Source organism: Ostrea edulis, chromosome 6, assembly GCF_947568905.1.
Source record: "Ostrea edulis chromosome 6, xbOstEdul1.1, whole genome shotgun sequence".
In the NCBI taxonomy this organism is placed as follows: domain Eukaryota; kingdom Metazoa; phylum Mollusca; class Bivalvia; order Ostreida; family Ostreidae; genus Ostrea; species Ostrea edulis.
Genome location: NC_079169.1, coordinates 88,123,465 through 88,134,167, shown reverse-complemented (window position 1 = coordinate 88,134,167; position 10,703 = coordinate 88,123,465). Strand labels below are relative to the sequence as shown.

General features: G+C 33.8%; 1 protein-coding gene across 1 annotated transcript; it reads left to right on the top strand.

Annotated features, from left to right (window-relative positions):
• Nucleotides 1-97: 97 nt before the first annotated feature.
• LOC125645930 (sorting nexin-10-like) lies at nt 98-10,118 on the top strand. The gene is made up of 6 exons (XM_048871952.2): nt 98-250; nt 2,973-3,053; nt 5,179-5,279; nt 6,374-6,472; nt 7,631-7,789; nt 7,991-10,118. Exons 1-6 carry the CDS (start codon nt 242-244, stop codon nt 8,310-8,312), a joined length of 771 nt encoding a protein of 256 aa, XP_048727909.1. The 5' UTR covers nt 98-241; the 3' UTR covers nt 8,313-10,118.
• The last annotated feature ends 585 nt before the right edge of the window (nt 10,119-10,703 follow it).

Here is a 10,703-nt window from a genome sequence, read left to right as displayed (position 1 = left end):
ATCATTTTGATATATGTCTATATTTGTTTTACCAAATTAGAAATTTAGATAACATATTTCATAAAATAGAAATGTCGTAAATAGTTTACATTTCATTACAATCGGGTTCGGAATTCCGAATTTGATTGGTCATATGATGGACTGCTGACTGACGCGACGCGAACTACAAAAAAAAAACAACTTGAACAAGGGAAGAGTTTTGAATTGACATTTTGAAACTGGAAGTGATATGTAAACTTGAATGGATAAGGTATCTGATTTATCATCTTATGCAAGTATGAGGTTGAAGGGCCCCAATACTGAGTAGCATAGCACTTAATTGACTGAATAATTAACATTTTTTTTAATGAGTACCTCCATTGGACGTGCCTATTATCATGCATAGTCACTAACCACGATATGGCCACATAACTGATTAATAATAAACGTGTTTTCAAGCATTTTTTCTTCCTTCTGTAAGTCAGATAATGTGGTTTAAATGATTGTTATGAAAATATTGATACAGTACTACACAGTATCTTATTCTTGTTTTAAAGGTGGCTCACTACACTCAAAAATAGTTTCTCAAATCAGTAGGAATTGGTTTAATCATAAAAGCTATGATGATATATAATATGTATATTTGCCAAACAGGCAGAAAATATGTAAATTTGGATAAAAACATGATTTTCAAAAAAATTATTTCAACACATATGAAAATAAGACTCTGGTGGATTTGAACTTGAGATCTGCGATTCACCAGCCCAATGCTTTCACCACTGAGCTACGATGTTAGATAAACAAATTGATCAATACAAATACTTTCACAAAACATTTAAATCACCATCTTGTAATGTAGTGCCATAAAGATTAAATTTAAGCTTTAGTGTAGTGAGCTACCTTAATGCCTAAATAAATCATGCATAGTAAATTTTGGTCAGATACATATATATTTATACATGTATGGAGTAACAGTTACTCAAGAGTTTATTATTTTAGTTTTTTCCAGTGTAAATGTGTTTTTTTATTATTACATAATATTGCACAATTAGTTATTATACTAATCTAGTTTGCTCTGTAGTCCTGTCTTTAACATATATACTTATCAAAAACTTATATCATTAGATGTAAATATATCAAAGTTAATTTTACACATATATATACTTGTGAAAGTTTTGCAATTTCTAATAAAATCTGGTAAAGAGTTCCATAAAGTTGCTACTAAAATGATAAAATATTCAAATGATCAGTAATAAATTCTAAAATATTCTATTAAGGTTCTTCTGTCTTTTATTTCTTGTATTCACCGTATTTACAAATCTAAAAACATTTAGATACTTTAGCTTGTGTCAATCAGTCATGTGATGTAAAACTTTATAAACTCAAGAATTAATTTTCAATAGATGAGACAGTCAGACAGAGGCATCCATCTTGATAGCATAAAAAAAATGATGCTGATCAAGGTACTTTCATGTGATCCTGTAATTTAGCCTAATACCAATATTTGTCTTGTTCTTTTCATACTATACAACAATAGGTGACTCTTGAAGTATTGATTGTGTATTGTTTAACGTCTCTCTCAATAATTTTTCACTCATATGGAGATGTCACCATTGCCGGTAAACGGCTCCAAAATTTAGGCCTATGCTTGGCGCATTGTATGATCTTTAACGTGCCCCAACTGCTGAGACACGGGCCTTGGTTTTTACAGTCTTATTTAAATGACCATCCCATTTAGTTGCCTCTTACGACAAGCAAGGGGTGCTGAGCACCTATTCTTACTCAGATCCCTACAGGAATTAAAATGAGGAAAACCAAGTTAATGTACATTTTAAGTTGTGCTGCCTCTAACATTAACTTATCTTAAAACACCTAGTTTCTGACTATGTGATTAAGTATTTTTATGTAGACATCCATATGATAAGACCATTTAAGACATTCATCAATCTAAACACCTAGAAGTTTAACATTTAAATCATTAAATTTTCTTAGAGCATCACCAGAAAATATAATCATTTCAAGAATTTTAGTTGTAAGTTAATGCTTGTATGATAATCAGTGCAAAAATCATCTTATATCTCGTAAGATTCCTTAGCACTGTGAAAAAATGCTGCATTGCATAGTGTCAAAAAGGCAAATTATTAATTAACTTGGCCTCATAGGAGAATAATTGCATCACTCGTTATCACTTCATGTTCTTTGGATCAGCTCATTGTACAACTAGGACATGTCCTAATTAGTCACTCCCAGCCCATGGGTTGAAGTTTTTTTCACGTGCTCAAGTTAGGGGCTTGAGGGACCAATTTTTGTCAAGTCCCATAGGGGAATATCCAAGTCCAGGTTGAATTTAGAAATTTGCTATTGTTTTTATATTACACCATCATATGGCAAAATAAAAACCAGTATTTGAATTTTCATTCTTTAAATTCGAATTGGCATCTTGGGCGATCTATCTCGACGGTTTGCATGCAAGAAAGCAAAAAATATAGAGTTATGAACTTTAACTTGTTATAATAAGATATTTTATTCTGAAATGCCCTCATTTTTATTTTCGTTCACCATTTAGTTATGTATACAATAATATGCAAGTCCCTTGGACTTCCGGCCTTTTTAATTACTGAGTCCGAATATGGAATTTGCTAGCTAATCCTTGACTTCTGGCTTGAAGAATTTTTAACCCCTGACTCCTTAGAAAACATATTGATTAGCAAGCTCAAAACAATAAATATGTAATTTGCAGTATATTTTGTAGGTTTATTTCTAGATTTTTTTTCTTTTGGTACATATTTTACTTACCAGTAATGTAAAACTTGTCCTAAGAAAGGATCTGGTCATTCTTAAAGTTTGCCATCTATAATTGTTTGTAGTTTGTACAATTGAAGGAAAATTTTTTACCTGTGGTAGGGGAAATATTCATTTGTGGTCAAAGGAAAGTTTTACCGGTAGTGAAAAGGACCTCTATAAATCCTAATATTTATATTTTATCTCTACAGATTGATGTGTCTGTGAGAAATCCAATCACCCACAATACCTGGGAGAAAGGAAGATTCACCAGTTATGAAATTGCCATACAGGTAATTCTAATGAATTTTTAGATTATATATATATATATATAATTATATATAAAGCACTAAATAATCACAACTAGGTACTGAAAATTTTCGCCCCAGCCCAGGGTTGAACCAGCGACGTATGGCACCCACCGCCTAGCAAGATTGTCAAACCAGTGCGTAAGTCCACTCGGCCACAACGACTTCCCTATATATATATATATATACGCAGTTGTGTTAAGTAGGGCCATAGAAATATGTCGGGGAAAAAAGCATTAATAAACAGATCAATTTGTGACAAATTCTGTAAAAACAACCCTTTTATACAAAAACAATATGTATATATCATTAAGTGTATATTGACTTCCTATACATTTTTCACCAGACCGACAGTCTCTACATCAACTCTATATCACGTGATCAAATATCATGATAAAAACGTATCGTGTATGCATAAATCGTTGAATTGGTACGATATCCAGATATCATTGCAAGTTGAAGTTAATATAACTTCAAAGCATATTAATTTCTTAATTTGAAAAGTGCTGAGAGCAAGTTTATTGCGACTTGCAACATGTCTAATTTTTGCATTGAATATGCAAGATGAAGCGATTTTTGCACATACGAAGTTGAATCTAGCCTGAAAAACATATTTTCTGTTGAAACCTGAAATTGCTCCCCTAACTTTCCTTTTGCACTGAAGTTCACATGTCGCATAAATCAAACATCTTTCACTTAAAAACCTCGGGGTGTCGTGCCAATAATGAAATTTTTATATTCGGAAACCCTGTTTATGCAAATGAGTCCATTGTGAAAGTAACTATACGTGCAGATTAGGGGCGATATCAAGATCACAATATAATATGGATATTACTTTAGCATGTATGTTATATAGAAAAGAAATTGAAACTTTTTCAATATCAAAGAGAATTAATATAACCCATTTGACAGAAACTTTTACGCGATTACAGTTTACCGTTTGACAGCGGTGGTAAATAACGAAACAATATTTTGACATTTCCAACCACAAAAGGACTGTAGATATGTACGTCATGACCTTCATCATGACGTATTTTTCATTGTGACGTCGCGCAATGTGCCAGTGCGGTAAAGTACATTTATGTACAGGACTGGTGTTTATGGGGAAAGCCTTAACTCAACCGCGTATTGACTTGCCTTAAGATGGTCTAGCGTGCTGGTTACATGCTGCTAGGAGATTTGGTTCCGCAGGTCGTGAGTTCAACCCCAGGTAGGGGCAGAAGTGGGTATCCAATAAAGTGAAATTTTCTGTGCTTTATTTATATATATATAGTTTGTAAAAAGAATTCGGTATTTGATACAGTAAATACATCCAATAATAAAAGTCAAGAAACACAAAACTCGAATAACATTTCACTGGTAGCAGTATAATACACACATTATTAGACAATACTTGGAAATCAATTACAGAGTTCAGTTAAATGTAGTTTCAATTTTAACTGTGGAATCATTAGAATTCATAGTGGATCAATTTTTGTGGAATTTGTGGGTACCCCTCACCCACGAATTTACATCCTCAACGAATAAAAACTAAGCAAACATTCCAGAGTTATCTTTCTTACAAATATATAAATCCATGAAATTACGTCCCCACTAACCCGTAAAAATTCAGCAATCCACGAAAATTGGTCCCCACAAATTTAAAATGATTCTACAGTATGTAAAACTTATACGGCACCAATTTTGATGCACCAGATGCGCATTTCGACAAATAATGTCTCTTCAGTGATGCTCAACCAAAATTTTTGAAATCCGAAATAACAATAAACTTGTAAGAGCTATTTTAGGGGAAAACAGAGTGCAAAAAAGTGGAGTCAAATTTGTCTAAGGATAAGAGCTATGCATGAGGGAGATAATCCTTAATTTTGAAATGAATTTCTAAATTTTATCACAGCAATTAAATATACATCCGTATTTTCAAGCTAGTAACGAAGTACTTAGTTACTGAGCTGTAGAGACCCTCGGGGACTAACAGTCCACCAGCAGAGGCCTCGACCCAAGGGTCATATAAAATTTTAAGATGTGCAAAGGACTTCAAATCCCCTACTCTATAACAGAATATTCCTTTATATGACAATGTCATCAATTGATCTTTAATTTTCTTTTTCAGACCGATCTGAAGTCATTTTGTCTGCAGTGTTCTGTTAGTAGACGGCGCTTCAAGGAGTTTGAATGGATACATAGGTGTTTAAAAAACCATCACCCTCTAGAGTATGTACTGATGACATTTACACCGATTGTAGTTATCACAATTGTAATCTGCACTGATTCAAGGACACGGGGTCATCAGTACAAATTATATATGTCGTTATCAGGTACAGCTGATCTATACAACATTTGAATTGTGACCTTGCAGCAGTGCATTCAGTCAGTGTTTCAATGATGATATACATAAAGAATATGAATTTCTATTGATATTTATCACTAGTACATATATGTTCATGATGTTACGTGTCCATTCATGTGTTTGCTCAGTTTAAGAATTCAACCACATTTCTTAACCGATTTTAATCAGAAACCTTTAATTTGTAAATATTTTGGTTTCTTAGGGTTTTGCTGCAAAATAAAATTTCCTTTGTACAAGGTATAAGCTAATATATTTTTAACCAAAATTTGTCAAACTTCTTTGACAGTCTGCAAATTTTAAAAGTCCTTTGTTCTCATTTGTGTTTAATGTTGCAGTTGAAATGTCAAGGTCATTGTGTTAAATGTTACAGTTGAAATGTCAAGGTCATTGTGTTAAATGTTACAGTTGAAATGTCAAGGTCATTGTGTTTAATGTTACTGGTGAAATGTCACTGAAAGGAAAACATCAGAGTTTTTGTTTAAATTTTTATGTCCTGAAGATCAAATTGTTTTCGGTATGTCTCTTTGTCTCAACTCTGGTCATAAGAAGGGAAAGCTCAAGGTTATGTGACTATGAAAGGTCAAATGTCATGGTCAAATTTGCGAAGGAATGTTTGCTTGCTCGGATCTTGTGTTCCACAAGCACATCCAAACATTTTCAGATTTGCTGGAATGATACACTTTGTATAATATCCGTGGTTCATATAGGTTATCAAGGCAAAAGGTCAAGGAAAATTCCAAAGAATTAAACTAAATACAGGAATGAAAACTTGGATACAGATGTCCAAGGAAGGGTATGTCAAGGTCACTGAAAGGGCAGTTGTAATTTCCTTAAAATCTTTTGTTGTGCATTTTGTTTTTGATTAAAATGCATTTGTATTATGGTGCTATTTTACACCAAGGTTTTGGTTCCTTACTGGTTTTCAAGGTTAGACATAAAGTTTATATGTTTGTTTCAGAAATCCCCCGACACTGCCTCCAAAGAAGTTTTTTGGGGAACGCTTTGATCCCTCGTTTATTGCATTCCGAATGAAAAGTCTAGAGGAGTATCTAAAACAGTAAGTATTATGCATAAAAAGGAAAAGGGTGCATTCCAAATGAAAAGTCTAGAGGAGTGTCTAAAACAGTAAGTATTATGCATAAAAAGGAAAAGGGTGCATTCCAAATGTATGAAACAGTAAGTATCAGTTATGTAAAGGAAAGTGAAATGTAAAGGAGTATCTAATACAGGGAGTACTGTTCATGTAAAAGAAAGTGTGCTTTTTGAATGGAAAGTCTTGACGATTTAAAAAGTACTTGCCATACACATAGTATCATCATATTAAAAACAAGACCATTCAGAGAAAAATTATTGAAATATAAGCAGGTATGTATTTTTATCTGACCAAAAGAGAGAATTATTCACTTTAAATTACTAATACATTTGGCCAAAAGATCCTATAGGGAATTTTCTCAGATATTTTGTGTCTTACCTCTTCCAAGGGGAGACCATCGTCGCAAACCACGGTTTTGAGTCCACTCACGCTCCCTCATGATGATGGAGATAATCGAATAGAAGCACCCGTGGGTAACCGACGATGAGGGGAGACATGTTGTTAATTTTGTACTTCCTGTCTGTCCATTTGCCACAAAATCTTGTGAATGCTTCTCCTCCTATATGGCTTATCGGATAGACTTGAGACTTTGTACAATGCTTCATTGCCATTTTTAGATTTGCATATTGTTGAGACGTGAGGATCCAATTATTTTCCTTAAAGTTATAAACTTCTAGTGGATCTAAGAGTGGTGGAGGATGTAAAATAGCGTATCGGATAGACTTGAAACTTTGTACAATGTTTCTTTGCCATTTGTAGATGTGCATATTATTAGGACAGAAGGATCCAATTATTGTTCTTAATGTTATAGTGGATTTAAGAGGGGTAGCGGGTGTAAAATGGTTTGTGAACAATTTTCCTCTTTGGCTTATCATATAGACTTGAAACATTGTACAATGCTTCGTTGCCATTTGTATATGTACATATTGTTAGGACAGAAGGATCCAATTATTTTTTTAAAACTTATAGTGGATCTAAGAGGGGTGGAGGATGTAAAATAGTTTGTGAACACTTCTCCTTTATGGAGTATCGGATAGATTTGAAACTTTGTACAATGCTTCATTGTTTTTTGTGGTATATACATTCTTTGTGTGTGTGATATAATTCTCTGTCTTATTGTAGACTACTGCAGCATGGCCTGTATCTCTCGGATGTGGCTCTTCACTTGTTTCTCCAAAGTAACCTGACAACGGCAGAAATTGACAAGTTCCTCAAAGGAGATATATCTTCTGAGGCTATAGAGGAGCTGTGGAAATCTAAAGGAAATAAATCCAAGTGCAGGTAAATGTTTCAAATACAGGGAGAATTGAATATGATGATTATAATTACACACCTTATCATTATTGGTTGTCTTATTTAGTGTTGATGAAATTCATTATTTATTGAAACCCCACAGTAACAAAAAATATTGGATTTTGAACAATATAACTTTGAGAAACTTTAGCAATCTACTTTTAAAGTTGCTATTTAATTTCACTCCAGGTGCTTTGGTGAAGTTGATAATTCTAGTCAGAGCAGTGGTGATTTGGAAGTTCCGTACTTGAATGATGACGATTCTGTCAGTGACAGCGAATCAAAATCTAATGAGAGTGACATTGACACATCGGTTTCTGATGCTGAATACCCATCTGTGACCTTAGTTTTGTCGGATTCTTCAAGGTCATCACCCATGGATAAATTACGCAATAAGACACCACTGCAGTTTTCCATAACAGCTTCCGAGAACTCTGATTCTGTTAACTTGAACAGAACAGATTCTGTGGATGCTTCCCACAGTATAAATGGAGAACTTGAAAAATTGTAATAATAAATCATTGCATCATTTTATATTCACAACCACTACACTTCCTTGATTTCTTCATCTCAATAATGATATGAGGCAGGACGTTGTGACAGAGGTGGCTTTTTGTCATTGTTTATATATTTTACAAAGTTAATGTTGATCGTTTTAAGGCTTGTAAGGAATTATACATGTATTTATGTTGTAGACCTGAATTCTTAATTTTACTGCTGCTTTTTTTTTCGGGTGGGTGGGTGGGGGTGTTGAAGTTAATTACAAGAGTATACTGTGTTAATCCTAGTCAACTTGATTATTAAATCTGAATTGGAAAGGTGATTTCCATATACCATACTTTTGACATTTTTGTCAGGATTGAAATAATGTATGTGCACGTATAATACTCACTGGTCCGAGTTGCTGATCAGATGACTTCCTGCTATGCATTTCTTAACCATTTGATATTAATATTATGATTGGAATTTTGCATCTTTAAGGGGTTGTAAATATGTTGAGAGTTCAGGCTTCAGCCCCCCCCCCCCCCCCCCCCCCCCCCCCCCCCCCCCCCCCCGGACAAACAGACAAACTTAGGCTTTTGATAAAATCCTTAAATTACTGTGTGAGTGCATACTTACAAAGAACATTGGAGAAGTCCTATAGTAAAGTTGATTGATTTTAATCCTCTGCAGGATATATAATTATAGGCTGTTTTATTGATGTTAAAAATCAGGAATGTTCACATTCTTGAAATATGGCAGAGATCTGCATCAATGATGTGTAATTTTGATGAGCATTCTCCAAATCATTATGACGTTCCTCAGTAAGCAAGGTCTTTGATGAACCCTTTACATCATAATCATAGTTGTAGCTTCCTCAGAGAGATTATAGAATTTATATAGAATTGTCATAATGGAAATTACCTCCTGCGAGGTGAAGAAGCTTTGTAAATAGATTACAACTAATAAACCCAATACCTCGGACTCAATTTTCCCACCGACAAAAACTCGAGACCTGGGAGGTGGGGTTATTCTCTAACAATTTTAATGAGGTAATGATTGTTTTTTTGTATATGGTCATGATGCTCATGGTATTGGATTGAACCTCAGTCGAAGGTTAAGTTGTTGACACAGTTAGAATGCTGGAATTTTTTTTTAGATGTTCATTCTTCCAGGTCGTACACATAAATTATGAAGCTGAATTCTTGTGTGTAGAGTTAAGGCATCAGGGTAGGGTGTAGACATCGAGATCATTTGTGTGATTGCAAGTAATATTTATATATAGTCAATATCATGAAAATATGCTCATTAATATGCATCAAGGATGATTTAACCATTTAGACCCATATTTATTACATAAATCAAAAAGATATAAGCTACCTCCACACCTCAAATACAGGTAATGACAAATTCACAACTTCTAATTGTAGATTTTTTAATTTCCTAATTATGAAAATACTGTTTGCATAAACTCTACTTTATATAAAAAGGTTTGACTATTAAGGTTGTTTGATCCTCATTATTTTCACATGATTTTTTAAATCTTATAATTAACAATTTTTATCACAGCAAAGGCTTGAAAACCATGTAAAATGCCAGGGAGGTTATTTATAGATTTCTTCTTGTTATTCAGATGCTTTGCTGTCAACACTGCATCACACAGATGTTTGTATAGTACAACTGTTAAGTTTACATGACTTGGAAGTCTGGTTGTACATGCTTCGTTGAGGTAATCGAGTGTCAATGTGTTCAGACAAGTTGTACTAGTATGTGATAATCATTCCTTTATTGTTTTAAGAATTTATAGAATATGTTGAAATAAATTTCTAGTCAGAAACTAAGTGTATTAGTCTTGTTTTAATACAGCTAGTTTCGGAGCTATAAAACTGGGCTTTAATTTCGGTCTCAGTTCTCCATGGTATGTTTCTTTTAAAAAGCAAGTTTTGTAGTCCCAGAGGCCATGAGCATATCGAGTCAAACTTGATAGCTGTTTCTGACTCAAATGTGAGAATTTTTCTCAAATTGTTGAATTGAACTCAATAAAGTGTGCCACAAAATTTCAGTTTCATTCAAGTTGAGAAAATGCTCTGAAAAAGCTGGCCTTGCTATATTCCTATTTGAGAGGTAAACAAGACGCAAATAACAGCAATGAAATTCTTTCATTGGAATTTACATCATCACAAGCCGTTTACACTACGTCAAATGAGACAAAGTGGAAATTAATGCTAATTCCTAAGGAGTCCAGGACAGGAGTGTGATCCGTGGTTGTTTTGTCGGAAGACAAGATTTTCCAGCGTTATTGCATTAGATCTGCCACACTCTGTGTTTTATTTACACTGACTCAGATATGCTTATAGAGCTTACAAAACACCTAGTAGAAGCATTTTAGTAAGCTTTTCTAATTACTTTTTGTCCATTGTTG

Bases quoted from the DNA above. Each gene is read 5' to 3' on its own strand.
- LOC125645930 (XM_048871952.2), top strand. The intron at 5,280-6,373 runs GTATGTACTGAT...TGTTTGTTTCAG, and splicing joins AAAAACCATCACCCTCTAGA to AAATCCCCCGACACTGCCTC. The intron at 7,790-7,990 runs GTAAATGTTTCA...ATTTCACTCCAG, and splicing joins GGAAATAAATCCAAGTGCAG to GTGCTTTGGTGAAGTTGATA.